Source organism: Rana temporaria, chromosome 9 (genome assembly GCF_905171775.1).
Source record: "Rana temporaria chromosome 9, aRanTem1.1, whole genome shotgun sequence".
Classification (NCBI taxonomy): Eukaryota; Metazoa; Chordata; class Amphibia; order Anura; family Ranidae; genus Rana; species Rana temporaria.
Window position 1 is genome coordinate 165,947,652 of NC_053497.1, and position 25,499 is coordinate 165,973,150.

The 25,499-nt window shown below is 48.0% G+C and overlaps 1 protein-coding gene across 2 annotated transcripts in view; it reads right to left on the reverse strand.

Annotated features, from left to right (window-relative positions):
* Positions 1 to 25,499, reverse strand: part of LOC120914294 (class I histocompatibility antigen, F10 alpha chain-like) — a 93,414-nt gene that overhangs the window by 58,966 nt on the left and 8,949 nt on the right. For both annotated transcript variants that reach the window (XM_040324926.1, XM_040324925.1), the window contains exons 2-3: positions 9,743 to 10,003; positions 3,254 to 3,532 (exon numbers count right to left, since the gene is read on the reverse strand). In XM_040324926.1, coding sequence (XP_040180860.1) covers positions 3,254 to 3,532; positions 9,743 to 10,003 — 540 coding nt within the window. The remainder of the gene's footprint in view (positions 1 to 3,253; positions 3,533 to 9,742; positions 10,004 to 25,499) is intronic.

The following is a 25,499-nucleotide window of genomic DNA, read 5'->3' on the forward strand; positions in this document are numbered from 1 at the left end:
CTCCATTTGTGGGAAGAAAAGGACGCAGATTTTGTTTGGGTACAACATTGCATGACCGCGCAATTACCAGTTAAACAGCGCAGTGCCAAATTGTAAAAACACCTTGGGTCTTTATGCTGCAAATTGGTCCGGGTCTTAAGTGGTTAAAGCGGAGTTCCACCCAAAAATGGAACTTACGCTTTTCGAATTCCTACCCTCCTCCGGTGTCACATTTGGCACCTTTCAGGGGGAGGAGAGAGCAGATACCTGTGTAATCCAGGTATTTGCTCCCACTTCCTGGCATAGATCGCAGCAGTTCCTGCGGAGACCTGTGCCACATCGGAGACCTGTGCCCCCCCCCCCCCCCCACTGTCTTCTGCGAGATACACAGGTCACAGAAGACAGCAGGGACCAGTGGAATTGTGCAGAGTGACTCGTGCATGCGCAGTAGGGAACCCGGAAGTGAAGCCGCAAGACTTCACTTCCTGATTCCCTTACCGAAGAAGGCGGCAACTCCCCCGGAGAGCCGAGGGACAGATCGGCTTTGGGTGCCGACATTGTGGATGCCCAGGACAGGTATATATATTAAAAGTCAGCAGCTGCTGTATTTGTAGCTGCTGACTATTATTTTATTTTTTATGCGGCGGAACAACGCTTTAAGGAACTTTTTTTGATTTATCTCCTTAGAATGTATATACCCCTGAAGAAGACCATGATAATATGGGTCGAAACGCGTTGGGGTATTCATGTGGATGTCCATGTTGTAATGTCCTGCAAACAACTGGCTCCACTGTGTGTGCTTTTTTGCCTAGAATGTTGGAATATGGAGTTTTATATGTCAATTACCAGAGCCTAGTTTTTCAACTTTATGTGGAATCTGAAGTTCATGTTGTTGTTACAATAAAAGATTTTATAATAAAAACACTATGTTCTATGGATTTGATCATGTTTCCTGCAAAAAAACACATTAGGGGAACCTTCCCATTTTGTATTTTTTTTGGGGTGCACAGCTATGTTGGCTCTCACATTATTCTATTCTGTAGATATAACATAAGTAATGTATATAGTGCAGTGTGTATATACGGTGTGTAGATATAACATATATGATGTATATAGTGTAGTGTGTATATATATACGGTGTGTAGATATAACATATATGATGTATATAGTGCAGTGTGTATATAGGGTGTATAGATATAACATATATGATGTATATAGTGTAGTGTATGGTACTGGGTGAAACTCCTGCGCTGTGGTGGATAAGTGTGGGAATGATGAGGTGGCAAAGGGAAGGGAGAAAATTAAAACTAGGGGTGGGGAACTGCAGCAAACAAAAAGGAGTCTTTCCAATGAAGGACAAAGAGTAAATGCAATAGTGGAAGGAGTCTGCGCACGATTTGAGGATTGGGTTGCACTCCTCCATTGACTGGATTCTGGCATTTTTCCTTTTGCTGTTTTCACCAGTCATTGTTTCTCTTTTTTTCACCTCACTGTGAACTATATTGTTTTGGGTTTTCACCCATTCCAACTGTATATATTTAAGTACACATCAGGTAGATCACTCCTTTCACTTATTCATTTCCTTTTTGTGGTTCATCACCCGGTCCAATTAGGATCAGTTTCACTCCTGTGTAAGTTATTTTTGCTGCATTTGTACACGTTTGATTTCCCCGATTTTACACTCACCCCCTTCCCTCCACCACCACCGTTTCCTCGTCCACTTTTTCACTAGTTTAACCACAGCGCAGACTCCTTCCACTATTGCATATAGTGTAGTGTGTATATACAGTGTGCAGGTCCGGACTGGCCATAGGGCAGAAAGGGCATTTGCCCGGTGGACAGGGTTAAAACAGGCCGCCGCTCACCTACCGCCATGAGGCTGTGCCTGTGTCATCTCCGATGCATCTACATTAGCAGCCGAGTTGTGTGTCTCTCTCAAACACAGCTCCGCCTAAGGTCACGCTGGTAGTTCCGCTGTGTGCTCGGAGCCTCCGGCACTGCTCCTCCTCTTTCCGCCTCTCTACACCTGTCTGCCTGTCGGACTCGGATGTAAGGGGGCTCGGTGTGGACTCGGATGTAAGGGGGCTCGGTGCGGACTCGGATGTAAGGGGGCTCGGTGCGGACTCGGATGTAAGGGGGCTCGGTGCGGACTCGGATGTAAGGGGGCTCGGTGCGGACTCGGATGTAAGGGGGCTCGGTGCGGACTCGGATGTAAGGGGGCTCGGTGCGGACTCGGATGTAAGGGGGCTCGGTGCGGACTCGGATGTAAGGGGGCTCGGTGCGGACTCGGATGTAAGGGGGCTCGGTGCGGACTCGGATGTAAGGGGGCTCGGTGCGGACTCGGATGTAAGGGGGCTCGGTGCGGACTCTGATGTAAGGGGGCTCGGTGCGGACTCTGATGTAAGGGGGCTCGGTGCGGACTCTGATGTAAGGGGGCTCAGTGCGGACTCTGATGTAAGGGGGCTCGGTGCGGACTCTGATGTAAGGGGGCTCGGTGCGCACTCTGATGTAAGGGGGCTCGGTGCGCACTCTGATGTAAGGGGGCTCGGTGCGCACTCTGATGTAAGGGGGCTCGGTGCGGACTCTGATGTAAGGGGGCTCGGTGCGGACTCTGATGTAAGGGGGCTCAGTGCGGACTCTGATGTAAGGGGGCTCGGTGCGGACTCTGATGTAAGGGGGCTCGGTGCGCACTCTGATGTAAGGGGGCTCGGTGCGGACTCTGATGTAAGGGGGCTCGGTGCGCACTCTGATGTAAGGGGGCTCGGTGCGGACTCTGATGTAAGGGGGCTCGGTGCGGACTCTGATGTAAGGGAGCTCGGTGCGGACTCTGATGTAAGGGGGCTCGGTGCAGACTCTCATTTAAGGAATCAGGGGGTGGGAGGAGCTGGAGATCTGCATAGTGAGTAGAGAATAAAGGGGGAGGGGGGCATGATTGCAGGGACACTGTAATATAAAGGGGACTGCACTGTAATCAATTATATTTATATCACAGTATCCCTGCACATTGCAGCGTGGAGGACCGACACTGTGTACTTATATATATATATATAACATATATGATGTATATAGTGTAGTGTGTATATACGGTGTGTAGATATAACATATATGATGTATATAGTGTAGTGTGTATATACAGTGTGTAGATATAACATATATGATGTATATAGTGTAGTGTGTATATACGGTGTGTAGATATAACATATATGATGTATATTGTGTAGTGTGTATATACAGTGTGTAGATATAACATATATGATGTATATTGTGTAGTCACCTCTCTTCTCCAGATCTTCTCTCCCATTGTTGATGTGTTTCTTCAGCCATTCTATACATTCATTCTCCAGATAATTATTGTATCTCTCCCCCTGTCTCTCCTCCGGACTGTTCCATCTCTGTGTGGTGATCTGAGCCTCATTCATGGTCGGGATATAAATCCCATTCTGTGTGTCCAGAGACATGAATTCTCTCCCATCATATCTATGATGATTATACCCCTCAGTGGTGCCGTCATCTCTCAGCTCACAGCCGTACATCTCCTGTACAATATGGATCCCTGCAGACAGAAGAGGAAGATGAGACCCGGGATCAGAGGAAGTGATGTGTGTGTAATATGTGATGATGGAGGAGGTGATGGTATAGGGAGGAGATATGTACAGGGATAGATGTGTGTATACAGAGTGTACATATACAGCACAGATCTCCTTATAATGACACGGCCAGTACTACAGATATATATCCTCCTCTATGGCAGAAATCTCCAATACACATCCTTAGTATGGAGGAAGAAGAAGATCGGATCCTAGTGACACCCCACAATGTTCTACAGAGGGGTCACCGACTCATACCACCACTGAGGAGAGGACACTCATCACTGATTGGCTGTCCTGTCCTGACAAACATTCCTATTCACAAATCAGGTGCGACATCTTCAGATCATCATCTCATTGGCTGCGGTTTCCCTCCAATTTTTTTTAACAGCTAATCACACACTGTATAGATGACCAGTGATGGTGACACAGGATTGGTGGATTATGGAATAATTAGAATATCTTCCCTCATCATGGCTGTAGATTGTACAGAGAGATCACATCACGGGAAATCTCGGGAATTTTTTTTTTTTATTTATTAAAGGGCCCAGAGGTCCCCAGCATGAGGTCCATCTGTGCTGAATAGGGGGTCTGTGCTGAAGGGGGGTCCATCTGTGCTGAAGGGGGGTCTGTACATTCTCTAGGCTATATTTATATGGGCATGGAGTGAAGCTGAATTATCTCAAGAGCTATTTCACACTGCCAGCTGGCCGCATTATCGGTAAAGCGGTGCTTTACCATTATTTTAGCTGCGCTATTCGGTCGCTAGTTTCTAACCCCCGCTAGCGTTTGAAGACAGTGTTAAATGCGACTGTGTATCACCGCTGCCAAAGCGCCCCTCCCTGAAAAAATTTCAGCGGACGCCCATGGTCCCCAGATCCGGGCCCCTTACAAAAAAATGTCATCCGGGACACCCCCCCCACAATCAGAAGTCCCCGAGACCCCCAAAATCTGACATCCCACCTCCCTGGTATTGGATGATATGTATGTACCCACAATGCATTGCTCTGTGCATCCCATCCATAGGTCAGGTGAGAGGTGTGATGTGTATTCTCCAATCATGTCACATGAGAATTAGAATATGGATTTAGCTCCGGCTGCTTCACAATTGTCTGACATGAAAGGGCATGAAGAGGGTATTTCACATTGGTCACTTTCCTCACTCTCTCATCTTCCTTTTCCCCACTTTCTTTTTTTATTTTTCCTCGCGTTTTTGTTTGTTTTGTCACTCTTTTTGTTTTGGTGCTTGCACTTTATGTGTGGCGAGTAGGGTGCTGGTCCTCGGGCCGGTCTCTGAAAGTCTTGGGAGTTGGTGGACTCGGCCTTCTGGTTAGGTTCACCGGCTCTCATGGGGTCTCCCTTCGGGGGAGCCTCACCGAGGAGGGTTCTGTTTCGGCAGTCCCTCCGAGGATGTTGGGTCCTTGTGGCTTCGGCTGCTTGGACCAAGATGGGTCCATATGGCTTCGGCTGTATGGACCACAGTAACTCTAGTCCCTGTCAGGAGCCTAACGCCCCGGGGGATCAGAGACGGGTCCTCTTCGGAGGACCACTGACGTTTGCACCCGTCGCAGTTTTTTGTGATGTCACTCTTTATGTGTGTGCACATTTTTCCCTGCACCGGGTGGAGTTTTTGGGTTGTGTTTTGCACGCCACAGGCTTTTCAACAGAAAAAAAAAAATGAAAGTGTCGCCATATCCAGTGTGACTTTGCTGTACCACTTCCATGTGACTTCATCTGATAAGAAGCATTCCTGTGCGACTCTGATGGATCCGTGTTTAACGCTCACCTCTCCTCCCTGGTCCTCCCAATCACACCTCAGTGTAGAGGAAATGGATGTTCTCACTCCCACTTTTGTGCAAGTTTTTCCACTGTAAATGTGCGTCACACATCGGACATCCCATTCCCTGGAGTGGCTGCCCAACCTCAACAAATGCCCCAAAGAAGCTCTAGAACATTGTCAGTCGTGAAGTGTCACATTTTTTTCAGTGTGCATTTTGGTGCGTTTGTAGATCATTTTGTCGCACAGCAAAACACGCATCTGCTCACCTTGATTGGGGTGTCATTAACAATTAGGCTGCATTTACATCTGCATGTAACTCGCACAAAAAACGCACATTTCAGAAATTGCCAAGGAGACAAGGCAAGCGTGATGCGTGTTTCTGAAACATGCCCAAAGTGAGTGTTTTTTGTGCTGGTTGTCACACGTTTGGAAACGCACAGATGCAAATGCAGCCTAAATGGTAACGCAAGCATGACGCACATTGCCGTTCCTTTTTAAAATGCATGACAAAGTGTGCTTTTTATTGCAGGTTGCCATGTGTTTGGAAAAGGCGTAGATGCGAATGAATGGTAACGAATGCGCGATGCATGTTGCCATGCGTTTGAGACACACAACAAAGTGCGCATTTTCAGTGTGGGGTGCCATGTGTTTGGAAATGTTCAGAGATGCAAATGCAGCCTAAATTGTACCACAAGTGTGACACACAGTATTACGCATTTACAAAATGCACGGCAAACAAAGTGTGCATTCTCTTGTGGTTGCCATGCGTTTGGAAATGCACAGATACAAATGTAAGCATGATGTGCGGTGTAGTGCATTCTCAGAACACACGGCACTTGCGGGTTTCCCTTCATTCAGAAAAACACAGATGTGAATGAATGGTAATGCAGACACAACACGTTTTCAAAATGCTCAGCAAAGTGTGAGGTTTCTGTACAGGTTGCCACCCAAAAGGGAAACACACAGATGAGAACGCAGCCTAAATGGTAACACAAGAGGAGCGTTTCCATGCATTTTTGATACGCACAGCAAAGTGTGAGTTGTTTACTGCTTAGAAACGCACAGATGCAAACGCAGCCTAAATGCCAATGCATGAGCAACATGCTTTCTGCGTGGTTTTGAAATGCACAGCAACGCATGTTTTCTGTGCGTGTTGTCACACTTTCGGAAACAAGCAGATGCAAACGCATGTGTTTTGAAAATGTGCAGAAACGCACATGTGTTCCTATTCAGGCTGCGTTTGGATCTGCGCATTTCTGAATGTGAAGCAACCTGCACAGAAAATGTGGTTTGCAAGTTAGGTTGTGTTCTCATCTGTGCATTTCTTAATGTGCGTTGTGCGATTTCTGTGCGGGTTGCCATGCATTTGGGAACGCACAGATGTGAACGCAGCCTACATGGCAAAGCAATGCCTGCCTGCCGGGTGTTTACTAATCATGTGGCAAAGTGCGTGTGTTCTGTGCGGGTTTCCACACGTTCAGAAATACGCAGATGTGACTGTCGGCTAATTGTTCTAAAAACTCAACCGTGATTGGCAGTTGTGTGTTCTGCTGTGCCACAAAACATTCTACAAATGCACCCAAAATGTGTGACTAAAAAGGTTCTTGAGCCTCCTTGAGGTGTTTGTTCTGTATAGGGCTGGGCTGTCTATTCAAGTAAATGGGCCGCTATATGTGTGATGTGCGTTTAGGAGGGAAAAAAGCACAAAAACCGTGAGCGGGAACTTGTGTTTCTATTACACTGAGGTGTGATTGGGATGTGCTCGGGAGGAAGTATTTGGGCAGCAAGGATGACCAGGGAGGAGAGGTGAGGGTTAAATAATTAAATGATCCGTCAAAGTGGCATTCTTATCTATACAGGCATACCCCACTTTTAAGTACACAATGGGACCAGAGCATGTATGTAAAACGAAAATGTACTTAAAGTGAAACAATACCTTTTTTCACTTATAGGGTGTAGTGGGGGGTCAGGGGGTGTAGTGGGGGTGTTAGGAGCTGTAGTTAAGGTCTCAGGGGCTGTAGTGGGGGTGTCAGGGGCACACTGGAACAGGGCGGGCTATGCTCTCTGAGCTTCAGCTCCTTCTACTGCGGCTGCAAAATGTCTGTACAGTGCTTGTAAGGCACTTTACATACACTCACGGGTATGTCCTTACTCGCGAGTGTATGTAAAGTGAGTGTACTTAAAGCGGGGTATGCCTGTACTGATGTGACTTCTGTGAGATAACATAGAAGTCTATGGGGCCAAGTCACACTGAACGTCATACAAAAGTAGTGCAGGAACTATTTTTTGTTGCTGCGACTTGAGTCGTGGCAATTAAAACGCACTGATTGAAATACATGGGATGCGACTTTGAAGCCCCCTGAGAGCCAGGCTGATAAGGCCCTGATATGTACTGGCACCTCATCATACCTTCATCTAATTAAAGTGTATGTATAGATGAAGCTGTTGTAGTTTTTAGATGGAGTAGGGAAGGGTTACACCCCCATTAGGTTATATTTGCTGTCTCAGTCATTGGAATATTTCCCCTCACTTTCTGATTTGCTGAGAATGATCACTGGGACAAATACAGAGGAGAACAGAAACAGAACACAATTGTTATTGCACCAATCTGCTTGTTTTACCCCTTAAAGTGGAACTTCAGTTATTTTCTCATCTTTCCATCTAATAAATCTTCTGCCCTTGTTGTTGTTGTTTTAACTTTGGATAGTAAAACTTTTTTTTTTTTGCTAGTAAATACCTTATACACCCCACTTCCTGTTTCTTGTCTGGTAAAAAGCCTAGGCTTATGACATCATACAGGAAGGGAGGGGGATGAGTCATAAGAGGGCCAATGAGAGCTGCAGATCTGGAGGTGTGTCTGTGTAAATCCAGGAAGTAAACAGGCAGCAGCTTCAGCTGCCCACAGTTAAAATGGCTGCAGCCAGACTCAGTGGAGGGAGATTTCTGCAGCATATTTGGCAAATATAGAATCACAGGCCCAGATTCTCAAAGGGTTTACGATGGCGCAGCGCCATGTAGGCCGTCGTAAGTCCTAATCTGGGCCGTCGTATCTATGCGACTGATTCTTAGAATCAGTTACGCATAGATATCCATTAGATCTGACAGGCGTAATAGCGTAACTGCTATTTTTTTTTTGCCTGCTAGGTGGCGCTTCCGTCGATTTCCCTGTCGAGTATGCAAATTAGCTAGATACGCAAATTCCTGAACGTACGCGCGGCCAACGCAGTAAAGTTATGACGTTTACGTTAGGCTTTTCCCGGCGTAAAGTTGCCCCTGGGTCTATGAGGTGCAGTCAATGTTAAGTATGGCCATCGTTCCCGCGTCGAAAATTTATAAAATTACGTTGTTTGCGTAAGTCGTCCGTGAATGGGGCTGGACGTAATTTACGTCCACGTCAAAACCAATGACGTCCTTGTGACGTCATTTAGAGCAATGCACGCCGGGAAATTTTAGGGACGGTGCATGCACAGTTCGTTCGGCGCGGGGAAACATTTAAATGAAACACGCCCCCTACCCGCCGAATTTGAATTCCGCCGGGTGATTTACGATACGCCGTCGCAACTTTACAGGCAAGTGCTTTGTGAATAAAGCACTTGCCTGAAAAACTTGCGGCGGCGTAACGTAAATGAGATACGTTACGCCCGCACAGAGATACGCCGATCTCTGTGAATCTGGGCCTTAAAGTGTAAGTCAGCCAAAAATGTTTCTATCCTTTTTTGGAGCGAGTGGGGAAGGATTACACCTCCTGCAGAGTTTTTATTGCTCCCCGGGGCTCCATTAGAGAGAATTTGGCTCATTTCCTGTCCTGCTGACAACATTTCACCAAAACAGGAAGTGACGAAAACTCTGCAACTGGGACAGAGACAGAACTAAAAACCGAAACGAGTTCTAGTCTTCCTCTACTCTATTAATTAGAATCATAAATATTTCTAACTGTGGGGGATTTCCTTCAACTTTCTGTGGTAGAATGTAGTCAGTAGGACAGGAAGTGAGAGTAAAAACCTGGCAGGGGTACTTCCCTTTCCCCACTTTATTCAAAACTAAGAGAAAGAGTCCTGACTGGAAATACACTTTATTCTATCTGCTTGTTCTGGGGTCATGACCCAAAATATATGGAAGGCAATGAATCCGGATGACGGCCCGGCAGATAGAGAGCCGAGTATTAGAGATCAGCTCTGGTGTCCTCCATCTCTCAGTCCAGGTTTCCTATAAGAAGTAGTTGTGTATATTTTATAGGTGAGATGATAATTCTCATCAGATGAGGGAGGAATTTATTCATCAAGCTGAGATCTTCTATAAATCTCATAGAATGTCTCCCCCCCCCCCCCCCCCCCCTGTATTCTGTCTGCAGAGTTTGTATTCGGTGTAATAAATAGAAATGTAAGAATTCTCTCACCTCCAGTCTGGTTGAATCGGCTCATCGCTGTCTCTATATTGTGCTTGGAAACAGCCTCATTGCCCCGACCTAATTGTGTCTCCTCCTCCCAGTAATCAGATCCCAGTTTCTTCATCCACTCAGTCTTGGGAAGATATTGTCGGGTGTCACTGTTATAATTTGATATCTCCTTATCATCCACATATCCGACTGAAGAGAACACAGGGAGTCCGGATCCCGGAGAGGAGACTCCAGTGTAATAATACCGCAGAGAGTGACTGTCTGATAGAGAGACATACAGAGTGTTATACAGAGGCGTAACTAGAAACTTCAGGGCCCCGGTGCAAGAAATCATGAGCCCCCCCGAAAAGCATTATTTTGATACTTCATTTTTTTTACACTGTAAAACATTTATTGATCATTGGTGGAGAGCACACAGAGATACCAGCCTAACTAGTGTACTGACCATGCTGTGCACTCCTGCCTAGTGTGGCAAGTTGTTAATAGGAAAGCAGAGGGACTGGCCATATCACCAGGGATTTCACATAAATGAAGCAATCATAGGATCAATTAAATCTGACCTGGGGAATGGGATCAGTAACAGTGCTCGTAGGGAGGAGGAATGGGACCAGTGGAAGTGCTAGTGTTGAGGAGGGGTGGCAGCAATGGTACTTGAGGGGGGTGGCTGCGATGGCAGTGGTTGTGCTATCCGCTCCCACCACCACTTGTGCCTCTTACTGATCCCATCCCCCCACCACTGATCTCATCCCTACCCCCCCCCCCCCCCCACCTCTGTTGTAGAATTAATGGGGGGGATAGGGATGAGATCAGTGGTGGGGGGGATAGGGATGAGATCAGTGGTGGGGGGGGGGGGGTAGGGATGAGATCAGTGGTGGGGGGGGGGTAGGGATAAAATCAGTGGTGGTGGGGGGGATGGGATCAGTAAGGAGGCACAGGTGGTGGGGGGGGGGGTAGGGATAAAATCAGTGGTGGTGGGGGGGATGGGATCAGTAAGGAGGCACAGGTGGTGGTGGGAGAGGATGGCACCACCACCCTCAAGTACCACCACAGCCACCCCCCCTTTAAGTACCACTTCTGCCACCACCCCTCAAGTATCACCACTTCCACCCCCCTCAAGTACCAGCGGTGGTACTTGAGGGAGGTGGCAGCGGTGGTGCCATCCTCTCCCACCACCACCTGTGCCTCTTACTGATCCCACCCCCCCACCACTGATCTCATCCCTATCCCCTCTGTTGTAGAAGTAATAGGGGGGATAGGGATGAGATCAGTGGTGGGGGGATGGGATCAGTAAGAGGCACAGTGGTGGAGGTTGGCATTGATTGCTCAGCTCTGTCACTTGATTGACTTACCGTCAAATTACAGTTAAAGACCCCCTAGCAGTACAGACCCCCATCAGTTACAGACACCCCCCTCAGTTACAGACATCCCCTCAGTTACAGACCCCCAGCAGTTCAGACCCCCTCCCCCTCGGTTACAGACCCCCTCCCCCTCAGTTACAGACACCCCCCTCAGTTACAGACACCCCCCTCAGTTACAGACACCCCCTCAGTTACAGACCCCCCTCAATACAGACATCCCCCCCATCAGTTACAGACCCCCCATCAGTTACAGACCCCCCTCAGTTACAGACACCCCCTCAGTTACAGACACCCCCTCAGTTACAGACACCCCCCGTTACAGATTCCCCCCTCGTTACAGATTCCCCCCTCTTTACAGATTCCCCCCTCAGTTAGAGACACCCCCCTCAGTTACAGACACCCCCTCAGTTACAGACACCCCCTCGTTACAGAATCCCCCATCGTTACAGATTTCCCCCTCAGTTACAGACACCCCCCTCAGTTACAGACACCCCCCTCAGTTACAGACACCCCCCTCAGTTACAGACACCCCCTCGTTACAGACACCCCCCTCAGTTACAGACATCCCCTCAGTACAGTACAGACACCCCCTTAGTACAGACACCCCCCTCAGTTACAAACACCTCCTCGTTACAGACACCCCCTCGTTACAGACACCCCTTCAGTACAGTACAGACACCCCCTCAGTTACAGACTCCCCCTTGGTGCAAACCTCCCCTAGTGCAGACCCCAGTAGTACAGACGCTCCCCCCTTAACTCACAGTCAGACCTCAGAACAGAGCAGCTGATACACACAGCGGTGTGTCCCTCGAGTGCAGGCTCCTCCTTCTCTGTGGATGTAAACAGAGGAGGGGGCGGTGGGTTCCTTCCCGCTCCGCTGAGGGACACAGCCGCGGCACGAGCCGTGAGGCACACAGGGCAGGGGGCGGCGGGGTCACCCCCTGGCGGGTATCACCCGGGTGTGGCCCGCCCCCCCGCACCTTCCCTGGATATTAACACAGTCAGCGGGCATCTCTGCAGTTTGTCTCTGAACTCAGTGTGAAAAGCTTGGCCATGTGAGAAAGGTCCCGCCCTCCTCCTAGATCAGCTCACGAGATAGACAAAACACTGCGTCTATCACACAAGCTGATCTAGGAGGAGGGCGGGACCTTTCTAACAAGCTGGCCAAGCTTTTCACACTGAGTTCAGAGACAAACAGCGGAGATGCCTGCTGACTGTGTCCCTCATGCGGGCGGCGGGCCCCGCGGACTTGGTGGAACTACAGGGCCCAGTCGCAGCTGCGACCCTGAAAATTCCACCACTGGTGTTATATATACATCCCCTACACATCACACAGTATAATATATATAATGATTACATACAAGTCTCATCACTGACCCCGATCACTGCCGGAATAAGAAGATCACATCATGTCTATTCAGTGTGAAGAGAACAATGTAGTGAAATAATCCCTCCAATGTGATAAAGATTATATGAATTTATATTATAAGTAGGGTTGAGCGAACCCGAACCAGGGGTTGACAAATTTGCTTGGAATCTAGGAGCCAGCTAAAAAAGTTAGGAGCCAGAAAACTTGCCCGTCCCGACGAGCTCGCGCGCAGAAGCGAACACATACGTGAGCAGCGCCCGCATATGTAAACGGTGTTCAAACCACACATGTGAGGTATCGCCGCGATTGGTAGAGCGAGAGCAATAATTCTAGCCCTAGACCTCCTCTGTAACTCAAAACATGCAACCTGTAGATTTTTTTAAACGTCGCCTATGAAGATTTTAAAGGGTAAAAGTTTGTCGGCATTCCACGAGCGGACACAATTTTGAAGCGTGACATATTGGGTATCAATTTACTCGGCGTAACACTATCTTTCACAATATAAAAAAAATGGGGATAACTTTACTGTTGTCTTATTTTTTTACTTAAAAAAAAGTGTAATTTTTTCCCAAAAAAAAGTGCGCTTGTAAGACCGCTGCGCAAATACGGCGTGACAGAAAGTATTGCAACGATCGCCATTTTATTCTCTAGGGTGTTAGGATAAAAAATATATAAAATGTTTGGGGGTTCGAATTAGAGGGAAGAAGATGGCAGTGAAAAATAACATTAGAATTGCTGTTTATGTTCCAATGTTTTTTATTAGAAAAAATGATATTAACAGACAAGAAGCGTATCTAGTCATTGTACAATCATAATAGCAAATGAGATTTCAATATCAAGGGCCCTGACGTCTAAAACTCCTAGTTGGAATATCATGAAAACATTGGTAAAAGAAAAACAAAAAATAGAATACATAATCTAATAGAGATCACATAGACTAGCAACAAACAATTCTTTCCCTCAACTTCGGGTCGATCGTTGACCGACAATGATCGCACAATGCGTAGAAGGCAGGAAAGAGGACGTCAAAGCCCAGCAAACCCTGCATGGGCTACCTCCGGTCATGTTAATAACAATATACAAAGGCAATAAGGACAGAGAAGTCCAAGAAAGAAAATAAGATATAAAGGAAAGAATTAGAAAGGAAAGAGAAAAAGAAGAGAAAAGTAAGAAGTGAAGGGGGAGGGGGGGGGGGAGGAACCACGGATCGGCATTTCCAAGCTATAGGACTGAAAGTTATAACCAAGTCCCACGCACACTGGTATCATTAGTGAGGTAACCAATCCAAGGATCCCACACCTGATGAAAAAAATTCATTTTGTCTTGTGTTAGGGCCGACAACCTCTCATTTAACATCAGCCAGGATAATTTGCCCTTAAGCTGTTCAAATGGGAGAGCAGCTGACCTCCAATTTCTGGCAATGGTGATCTTGGCCGAAATAAATATAAATGTCAGTAGTCGCCTGCCAGATTTAGGGGCCTCAACCCCCCCACTTCCCAACAGCGCCTGCTTCGCCGACTTGGGCAGGTTTATCCGGGTGAGGGAGTAAATAAAGTTGTACACCCTGATCCAGAACCTCCTCACCTTGGGGCATGTCCACCTCAAGGTCCTTAATTTTAATATATGCCTCATCCAGCCGATCCTGTAGGTCCGTGAGCATAGCAGTATTCTGATTGACCCGTTTGATTGTATTGTCCACCTTGGTCTCAATCAGATCAAATCGTTCGCCCAAGCCATGTATATCTTTTTTCAGATCAGTGGTAATCATAGTGCAAGCCTTGGAGAGCTCCTGCTGTAGCATGGTGGAGAAACGGGCTAATAATATGGCATCAGGGGAGTAGTGGACAAGCTGAGGAGGGGGGGGAGACCTCTGACTAGGCTGGCTGAACAGGGCCTCAGTCAAATCAGCCATGTTCCTATCCATCGAGGAAGCTGGGGAGTGGGCCGCTCCGTGTCCCTCTGCATACAATATTGGGGATGAGGGCTGCAGATGTAACTCACCCCCATGGATCGAGTCCACATCTCCCGAGGACTGAGAGGAGAACGGGTCTCCGGGTGGCTCACGCCGATCCCGCTCGCCTTCACTCCTTGCAGCTCCGTCGGATTTCACCGCTGTGCTGCCACGTGTATCTGGGCGGCCGGGCGCCATGTTAGATCGCGGCCTGTGCGTAGGAGAGGACTCCGCTCCGCCCTTGACTCCGGGCTGTTTGTGCTGTCCTTTTCGCGGCTGGCCCCGTGCTCGCCGGTTCATCGCCGTCCAGGGCTTCAGTGCCGGTGTCCAGACCCCGTTGCCTGCGCTGATTATCGCTGTAGAGAGTCGGGGGTGCCGGGAGCTCAGCTAACACGCGTCCTTCCCGGAGGTCCCGCACATGCGCACTAGAATTGCTGTTTAACTTGTAATGCTTAACTTGGAATACCAACGGCCACCACCAGATGGCGCCAGCTTTTTTTTTTCCCCCTTCCAAGCCAAGTTGCCAGGACCCTATTTCTAGTCGCCAAGGCGACCTGGCGACCAGGATTTGTCGAGCCCTGACCCGAACTGTAAAGTTCGGGTTCGGTACGGACTTTGGGTTTTTCCCGGACCCGAAAACGAATAATTGGAAAAAGTCCGGGTTCGGAGTTCGGGTATGTTTTGGCGCGCTGCACGGCAGCCAATCGCCATTCGTTTTACTACTGTGACTGGGAACTGATCACAGCCATGCCTACTTATGGTATGGCTGTGATTGGCCAGTGCAGCATGTGTCCCATCATGTGACCACCCTCTATATTAGATAGAGGCACACAGCACAGATCGTCACTCTGCTTCACTTATCATAGGGAAAGGCTGCTGAATCTGCTGCTTAGGGACAGTGTTAGGTGTATCCTGCTCCACAAATCTCAAGAAGCACACTTTATTTCTTTGATATCTACATCATCTTATGGTATCTGGCTCGTTGTCACTGTGCTTCACTTATGATAGGGAAAGGCTGCTGAATCTGCTGGTTGGGGACAGTGTTAGGTGTATCCTGATCCAGAAATCTCAACAAGCACTCTTTATTCATGTGACATCTGCTGTGCTTCATATAGTTTAGGAATTTTGTTCAGCTATAGGGGCAGTCAGCAATCTATAGGTGACTCTGAATATTTCAACAGCACTGCACCTGTGATATACTGTGTTTTTTTGTCAAGTACATAGTTCAGGGACAGGTTCCTGAAATTTTCCTATAGGGGCAGTCAGAAATCTATAGGTGACTCTGAATATTTCAACAGCACTGCACCTGTTTTATACTGTGTTTTTTTGTCAAGTACATAGTTCAAGGACAGGTTCCTGAAATTTTCCTATAGGGGCAGTCAGCAATCTATAGGTGACTCTGAATATTCCAGCAGCACTGCACCTGCCTGCACCTGTGATATACTGTGTTTTTTTGTCAAGTACATAGTTCAGGGACAGGTTCCTGAAATGTTCCTATACTGTAGGGGCAGTCAGCAATCTATAGGTGACTCTGAATATTTCAACAGCACTGCACCTGCCACCACCTGTGATATGCTGTGTTTTTCTGTCAAGTACATAGTTCAGGGACAGGTTCCTGAAATTTTCCTATAGGGGCAGTCAGCAATCTATAGGTGACTCTGAATATTTCAACAGCACTGCACCTGTGATATACTGTGTTTTTCTGTCAAGTACATAGTTCAGGGACAGGTTCCTAAATTTTCCTATAGGGGCAGTCAGCAATCTATAGATGACTCTGAATATTTCAACAGCACTGCACCTGCCACCACCTGTGATATACTGTGTTTTTCTGTCAAGTACATAGTTTAGGGACAGGTTCCTGAAAATTTTCTATAGGGGCAGTCAGCAATCTATAGGTGACTCTGAATATTTCAACAGCACTGCACCTGTCCCCTGTGATATACTGTCTGTGCAGTAAATTGTTTAGGGCTGGGTTCCTGCTATAGGTGGAGAAATATATAGGTGAATCTCTGCCCATTTCACCAGCACTCCACCTGTCCCCTGTGATATACTGTCTGTGCAGTACATTGTTTAGGGCTGGCTTCCTGCTTATTGCTATAGGTAGAGAAATATATAGGTGAATCTCTGCCTATTTCACCAGCTTACACTATTTTTGTATTTAAAATTTCTCAAAATTAGGGCAAGACCCTAAATTTGAGAAATATATAGGTGAATCTCTGCCCATTTCACCAGCACTCCGCCAGTACATTGTTTAGGGCTGGCTTCCTGCTTATTGCTATAGGTAGAGAAATATATAGGTGAATCTCTGCCTATTTTACCAGCTTACACTATTTTTGTATTTAAAATTTCTCAAAATTAGGGCAAGACCCTGAATTTGAGAAATATGAGGAAAACGTCAAATAAGGGACGTGGCCGCGGTCGTGGTGCTGCTGGTGGAGCTCCTGTTACAGGGAGAGGACGTGGTCGATCTGTGCCAGCTACAAGCACAAGTGAAACACCTTTCTCAGGTGTGAGTTGCCGACAGAGCCTGCAGCGGTATTTGGTTGGGCCTAATCCAGCTCTACGAATGTTGAGGCCAGGAGCAGAACAGGCGGTAGTAGATTGGGTTGCTGACAGTGCCTCCAGTTCCTTCACATTGTTTTCCAACCAGTCTTGTGCTGAAAGTTCAGAGTTGGCGCCTGCAGCCGATGTCCACCATCAGTCTTTCACCTCACCCCCTTGCAAATCAGCCAAGCAGTCTGAGCCCCAAAGCATGCAGCAGTATCTTCTTTTTGATGAGTCTGTTAGCATGTGTTCCCAGGGCCATCCACCTAGCCCAGCCCCAGAAGGGGAAGAGATTGAGTGCACCGATGCCCAACCACTTATATTTCAAGATGAGTACATGGGGGGGACCATCACAGCACGTCTTGTAATTGTGCAGACTGACAAGGAGGGCAGTGGTGAAGACTGGGTGGAAGATGATGTGGAGGACGATGAGGTCCTCGACCCGACATGGAATCAACCTCATGCAGGTGACCCGTGTAGTTCCCCTAGACAGTACGCCTGCTACTGCCCAACGCAGCAAGGGACCGAGCACACCAAAGCCAGGTCCAAGGAGTTCCCTAGCGTGGCAGTTCTTCACACAATGTGCTGATGACAAGACACGCGTGATTTGCACGTTGTGCAATCAGAGCCTGAAGCGAGGCATAAACATTCTCAACCTGAGCACAACCTGCATGACCAGGCATCTAAGTGCAAAGCACGAGCTGCAGTGGAGTAGACACCTCAAAAACCAAGAAAGGTCTCTGGCTCCTCCTGCTTCCTCTTCTTCATCCGTCTCGGGCCTCTCTGCCTCTTCATCCACCTCCGTAGTGACAGTGCCACCTGCCACCCCTCAATTAGAGGACCGGCAAGCAACACTATCACCTGGGTCACCAAACATCTCCACAATGTCCCATGGAAGCATTCAGCTCTCCATCTCCCAAACACTGGAGCGTAAGAGGAAGTACCCCTCTACCCACCCACGATCCCTGGCCCGGAATGCCAGCATTTCAAAATTACTGGCCTTTGAAATGCTGTCATTCCCTCTGGTGGAGACGCAGAGTTTTAAAAGCCTGATGGCATTGGCTGTCCCACAGTACGTCGTGCCCAGCCGCCACTACTTTTCCAGGCGAGCCATCCCTTCCCTGCACAACCAAGTGGAGGACAAAATCAGGTGTGCACTGCGCAATGCCATCTGTGCCAAGGTCCACCTAACTACGGATACGTGGACCAGTCAGGGACGTTATATCTCCCTAACAGCGCACTGGGTAAATGCAGTGGCGGCTGGGCCTGAGGCGGATAGCAGTTTGGCCCATGTCCTTCCACCACCGAGGATTGCAGGGAGCTTCAGTTTGCCTCCTGTTCCTAACTCCTTCTACTCCGCTTCCTCATCCTCTAACGCCTCCTCATCCAGTCAGCGTAACAAATTCACCACCAACTTCAGCACAGCCATGGGTAAACGCCAGCAGGCAGTTTTAAAACTTTCCTGTTTGGGGGAAAAACCACACACCGCGCAGGAGTTGTGGAGGGACATGGAACAACAGACCGATGAGTGGTTGGCGTCAGTGAGCCTCAAGCCGGGCCTGGTGGTGTGCGATAACGGGCGAAATCTCGTAGCAGCTCTGGGCCTAGCCGGTTTGACGCACATCCCTTGCCTGGCGCATGTGCTGAATTTGGTGGTTTCCTGAAAACTTACCCCGATATGCCACAGCTGCTGCAGAAAGTGCGGTCCATCTGTGCGCACTTTCGGCGTTCTAACCCTGCTGCTGCTCGCCTGGCAGCGCTGCAGCGTAACTTCGGCCTTTCCGCTCACTGCCTCATATGTGATGTGCCCACAAGGTGGCCAGACTGTGCGAGCAGCAGCAGGCGATAGTGGAGTTTCAGCTGCAGCACGCATGCGTGAGTCGCTCTGCGGAACAGAACCACTTTACCACCAATAACTGGGCCTCCATGCGAGACCTGTGTGCCTTGTTGCGCTGTTTTGAGTACTCCACCAACATGGCCAGTGCCAATGACGCCGCTCTCAGCGTGACTATCCCAGTTCTATGCCTCCTTGAAAAAACGCTACGGGCGATGATGGAAGAGGATGTGGCACAGGAGGAGGAGGAGGAGGAATCGGGATCATTTACAAGGCTTTCAGGGCAGTCATTCACAAGTGGCTCCGAGGGTGGGTTCGTGCACCAACAAAGGCCAGGTACACAATTGTCTAGCAAGGGCACAGTTCTGGAGGATGACGCGGTGGAGGATGAGGAGGAGGAAGACATGGAGGAGGAGGAACCATGTTCACAGCAGGATGGCATCCAGACCAGCTCATGGCCATTACTGGTGCGTGGCTGGGGGGATACAGAGGACACAGATGATACACCTCCCACAGAGGACAGCTTTTCGTTGCCTCTGGGCAGCCTGGCACACATGAGCAATTACATGCTGCAGTGTCTCCGCAACGACCGGCGTGTTTCGCACATTATGACAGGTGCTGATTACTGGGTGGCCACGCTGCTGGATCCCCGTTACAAGGACAATGTACCGTCCTTAATCCCCTCACTGGAGCGTGAACGCAAGATCCGCGAGTACAAGCGCATGCTGTTAGACGCGCTGCTGGTGCAATTTCCACCTGGCAGTGGGGGCACAGTGGAAGCAGAAGGCGAAGGCAGAGGAGGAGGAAGAGGTCGCCAATGCAGCAGGGGCACCGCCAGCACCTCAGAAGGCAGGGTTAGCATGGCCGAAATGTGGAAAAGCTTTGTCAGCACGCCACAACAAACAGCACCACCAGCTGATATGGAACGTTTTAACAGGAGGCAGCATTTCAGCAACATGGTGGAGCAGTATGTGAGCACACCCCTACACGTACTGAATGACGGCTATGCCCCCTTAAACTTCTGGGTCTCCAAATTCGGCACATGGCCTGAGCTTGCCCTTTACGCCTTGGAGGTGCTGGCCTGCCCTGCGGCCAGTGTATTGTCTGAACGTGTATTTAGCACGGCAGGGGGCGTTATCACAGACAAGCGCAGCCGCCTGTCCAGAGCCAATGTGGACAAGCTCACGTTCATTAAAATGAACCAGGCATGGATCCCACAGGACTTGTCCGTACCTTACCCAGCCATTGTTTTTTTCTGAGCTTTCTAGGGTTGCCATCTCATCCCTTTCAAAGCAAAAACATATTAATTACACAGGTTCTCTGGCTGATTAAGGTGCTGCTAATTAAACTCACTTGGTGCCTTATCGACATTAAATTAGCCCCAGAACCTGTGTAACTCTGTGTTCAGGTTTAAAGGGATGAGGTAGCAACCCTAGATCTGTCTCACTATTTTGGGGTTTACCCTAATTTGAAAAATAAATCAATTAAAAACCAAAACCTGCTGTGTTGGCTACCTCCTCCTCCTCCACCGCCGCTTTCACCTTCAGTCGCATTCTTAGGCTTGCGCACTGCAACTGCTTTCTTTAAGTCCCACCAGAGGTTCTCAATCGGATTTAAGTCTGGTGACTGCGAAGGCCACTCCAAAATGTTCCAGCCTTTAATCTGCAACCGTGCTCTAGTGGACTTGGAGGTATGCTTGGGATCATTGTCCTGTTGAAAGGTCCAACGTCTCCCAAGCCTCAGGTTTGTGACGGACTGCATCATATGGTCATCCAATATCTCCTGGTACTGAAGAGAATTCATGGTACCTTGCACACGCTGAAGCTTCCCTGTACCTGCAGAAGCAAAACAGCCCCAAAGCATGATTGACCCCCCGCCATGCTTCACAGTAGGCAAGGTGTTCTTTTCATCATAGGCCTTGTTCTTCCTCCTCCAAACATAGCGTTGACCAATGGGCCCAAACAGTTCTAATTTTGTTTCATCGTATGAATAGAACATCTATTATGGTTTGGTCTCAAATAGTTGCCGACACCCCTGATGAACAGAAAAAAATGGAGGATCCCCCAGGGTGGGGCTTTTTAGGCAACAGTAGTACAAGTAGTCATGGTAGATACAAAATATATAATAGTTTAATAATAACAGGACGGTATCAAACAATGTTCAGTAAACGTATGTAGTACAAAGGTTTAAAAACAACACATTAATGGGGTGTAGTAGAAAAAGAGTGAAGAGTCCACAATATGAATACTGGGCCCAACGCGTTTCGGGTTTCCTTCTTCAGGGACCGAAGTATGTGTGGAGTCAGAAAGTGTAACAAACAACTTTTCACCCAAGAAGTTTCAACGGCTCAGCACACCCCTTAAAAGGACATCGCAATCAGGACGCATGGCAAACCTCAGATGGTGAAGAGAGGAGTGAGGACTGGCATCTAATATCAATCACAGCGTAGCAAGACCTTTGGCCCGAAGTGTCACAGCGTAAAAAGTTTATTGATTGTACATATATTTTTACCTGTAATGACAAAAAGTGGCCAGAGAGGTCAGTAGAGGGATCGGAAGATGGGAAGAAAACACAAGCAGTGTAGAGTGTGTACAGCTGCTGCAGCCATTGCTGGACGGCTGCAGCAGCTGTACACACTCTACACTGCTTGTGTTTTCTTCCCATCTTCCGCATCTTCCACATACTTCGGTCCCTGAAGAAGGAAACCCGAAACGCGTTGGGCCCAGTATTCATATTGTGGACTCTTCACTCTTTTTCTACTACACCCCATTAATGTGTTGTTTTTAAACCTTTGTACTACATACGTTTACTGAACATTGTTTGATACCGTCCTGTTATTATTAAACTATTATATATTTTGTATCTACCATGACTACTTGTACTACTGTTGCCTAAAAAGCCCCACCCTGGGGGATCCTCCATTTTTTTTTTTTTTTATTTTGTTTCATCAGTCCACAGAACACAATCCCAAAACTTCTGTGGTTTGTCCACATGACTTTTGGCATACTGCAGTCGACTCTTATTCTTTGGAGACAGCAAGGGGGTGCGCCTGGGAGTTCTGGCATGGAGGCCTTCATTACGCAGTGTGCGCCGTATTGTCTGAGCAGAAACTTCAGTACCCACATCTGACAAATCTTTTCTCAGTTTCTCAGCAGTCACACGGGGACTTTTCTCCACTCTACGCTTTAGGTAGCGCTCAGCAGTCGAAGTCAGCATCTTCTTTCTGCCACGACCAGGTAGCGTTTCAACAGTGCCCTTTGCCTTGAATTTTGCATTTACTACAGTATTACAAAACCAATTGATGTCATATTAGTTGCATATGGTTCTTTATGAAGTCCTTGTAGGATTTCATTCTGAATACAATTACAAATGTACAGTAAATTCCCTAAAACCCTTTACAGCATTGGGGGGTTGAATAATTTTGAACAAAACTGTATGGACCTCGTCCTCCAAGGTCAAAATCATTATATTTTTTATTTTTTTTATGTTATTTTAAGTTATTTCCCTATCCACATTTATTTCCATAGTACTTGCCATGCTCTTCCCGACATTTTGCTGCCATTTGCAGCCCTCCAGCCCTTTTTAGAGACATTTTTGTAGTCTAAAGTCCGGGTCCCCATTGACTTCAATGGGGTTCGGGTCAAAGTCCTGGTTCGGGTTCGGTCGCGAACCCGAACTTTTTTTTCAAAGTCCGGGTTCGGGTCCGAACCCGAACATCCAGGTGTCCGCTCAACTCTAATTATTAGTACAACAATCCCATCTATGAACTGTCATTACAATCTTTTATCTCTGATCTACACTTATCATAATGTATGATGTGATGGCAGCCAGTCCTGTCCTGTCCTAGTACAATACTGTGACGAGACCCTTGCTCGCTCAGTTCTGCTCTCCCGACACTCCTCTGCTTCTATTGGATCAGATTGCCGATTGCAACGTCCGATGGTCCAGTCATCCAAGGTTCCGGGATCCGAACTACAGCTATGTGCCGTTCGGACCCATTAAGAACACACACCAGGCAGGCTGTATGTATGTTCAAACAGGACTCTCTTTAATGGCAGCATTCTGCTGGTTATATACAGTTTACAAGCTTATCATCAATCAAAGAACAATGAAATCTCCACCCCTTTTCACACACTGGGGCTTCCATACAGATTTTAGGTAGACACTCTGGTGCCGACCCTGACAAGACACATTTCTTTAGATAATGACATTAGTGAAGTTAATTACTAATTGTCAATAGGGATATTGGCCTATATGAGTCCGGGGAAAGAGGGTCCTTCCCCGGCTTCAGCAGGACCACTATAAGGGCCTCATCCATGGAGGGTGGGAGCCTTCCAGTCTCAAAGGCTGTGTTGTAGACCTTCAGTAAAATTGGAATGAGTTGTTCCGAGTATTTACTGTAGACCTCAGACGGAAGCCCGTCAGCCCCAGGCGCCTTCCCATTATGTGCTAATGCCAATGCTTCCAGGAGCTCTTCCCTGGTAAGGGGAGCGCTGAGCAAGGCCATCTCCGAGGCAGGGAGACACGGCATCTGGTATTCATCCAGAAACGCGTGTATCTGGTCTACAGTGGGACTAACCTTCGATGTATAAACATCCTGAAAAAAGCTTTTAAAGCATTCAATGATGGACTGTGTAGAGTGGCACGCCTCCCCCCTAGCATTTCTAACCTCAGTTATATGTGAAGGCGGTTGCTGTGACCTGGCCAAAATCGCCAGTAGGTGGCCGGTGTTTTCCCCTTCCTCAAAATGTCTCTGCTGCAGAAAGAACCTTTTGTTTTCGGCGAGCTGCAGTGAGAGGTTCTTGAGCATGGTCTGTGCTGCCAGCCAGCTCCTCCTGTTATTATCAGAGGGGTCCGCTACATAGTCTGCCTCCGAGCGTTGGGCATCTGCCAAGACTCGAGTCTCCCATTCCTTAGTATTAGACTTAATCTCATTAATGGCTCTAATAAGCTGGCCACGCATATATGCCTTAGCAGAGTCCCACACAACCTGTAGAGTAGTGGAACCTATGTTATCCTTAAAAAAGTTAGTTAGTAGCAATGGGAGCGGGTCAGATTCTGACATAAGAGACAGCCAGAACGGGTTGAGTTTCCATAGGCTATTCCCCCTGTCCAACCCCAGGCCTAAATCCACAGTAAAAGGAGAGTGGTCGGAGGTGTGTCTTGGGTGATATTGGGATGACTTAACCATGGGCAACATCGGGCCATTCCCCAGGCCCAGGTCAATTCTAGATAACCCCCCCACCGAGGCTGACCGGCAGGAGAATACTTTTGCATCAGGGTTGGGCATTCTGCATACATCTGTTAGGCCTAGTTCAGTGACCAACCGAGCAAAAGGGGTGGGGCCCCTCCTCCCATGTACATCCCCCCCCCCTGTGCTCCCGAGCCTATCCTTCTCAAAATCCAGGAGATTATTAAAGTCCCCAAGGACCAGCACAGGAATACCAGGGAGACATGATATAAATTCGACCAACAGCTTTATAACACAGGATGAGAACGGTGGCGGAATATACACTCCCGCCAACACGCACTTCATCCCAAAGAGGGAGCAATATAGGAAGACGTATCTACCATCGGGGTCAATCTTGGCATCAATATACGTGTATTGGGTACCCCGCCGAATCAATACGCTCACTCCTCGTGAGTACACGGTATGGGTGGAGTGGTACTGGTGGCAAAACTGCCTTGATGCTATTTTTGGAGTAGACCCCGCTGGGAGATGAGTCTCCTGTAAACAGATCACTTCTGCGCCCAACCTCTTAATGGTACGCATCACCTCCAGGCGTTTAACCGGGGGAACCTAGGCCACGAACATTCCATGATAAGCATCTCGTTACCTTTGACATTGCATAACATACAACATATTAGCAGGATAATAACATAGCAGCATGTATAGGTGACAAATGTGACATAAGTAAGGGCAATAAACAAACCAAAGGGCAAAAAGTATGTCCGGGAGATTCAAGATGTTAGGAAAACTGGACATGCACATATCACGGATTGGGCATAGTAGAACATTAGCAATATGGACCAGGATCAGGTAGCACAAAAAATTAAATTGGATACGTAAGGGGACATCCATGGGGCATGTCGTGGTAGAACCCTCTTTCAATTGGGTCAAATGCATTTCGGCCAACAGGGCCCGGATAACTTCAGTCAACGGATCTAGATAGGGCTTAACAGAACCCTCCAGGGGGCAACAGTGGAAGCGCACCTTATAGTGTCTTAAAACTTCTCAACAGCCAACTTCTAGCCCACAACAACCAAAGCGAACAGTAACCGCCTTGCGACAAATAGCGTGGAAAATAGAACAAGGATCTAGCTTGTAGAAATAGTTCACCTCCTTAGTCTGCGGGGCGTCTGCCCCTAGCTTCCCTGATCGACTGTTCCTCTCGGTCTAGCCATTGTGCAGCAGCATTAGGGGAATCAAAAAATTGCACAGAACCAAACACCTCCACTCGCAGTTTGGCCGGATACAGCATAGCATATTTCAGTTCAAGGCCTCTCAAACGGCGTTTAACATCCATGAACTTGCCCCTCTTCTTCTGCAATTCAGCTGAGAAATCCGGGAATAAAGAGACTTTGGTATTGTCTATTTTTAGAGCAGCCGGATTGATTCTAGCATTATATAATATGGCATCTCTGTCCCGATAGTGCAGGAGTTTAAACAGGAAAGGTCTAGGTGGTGCACCGGGCTGTAA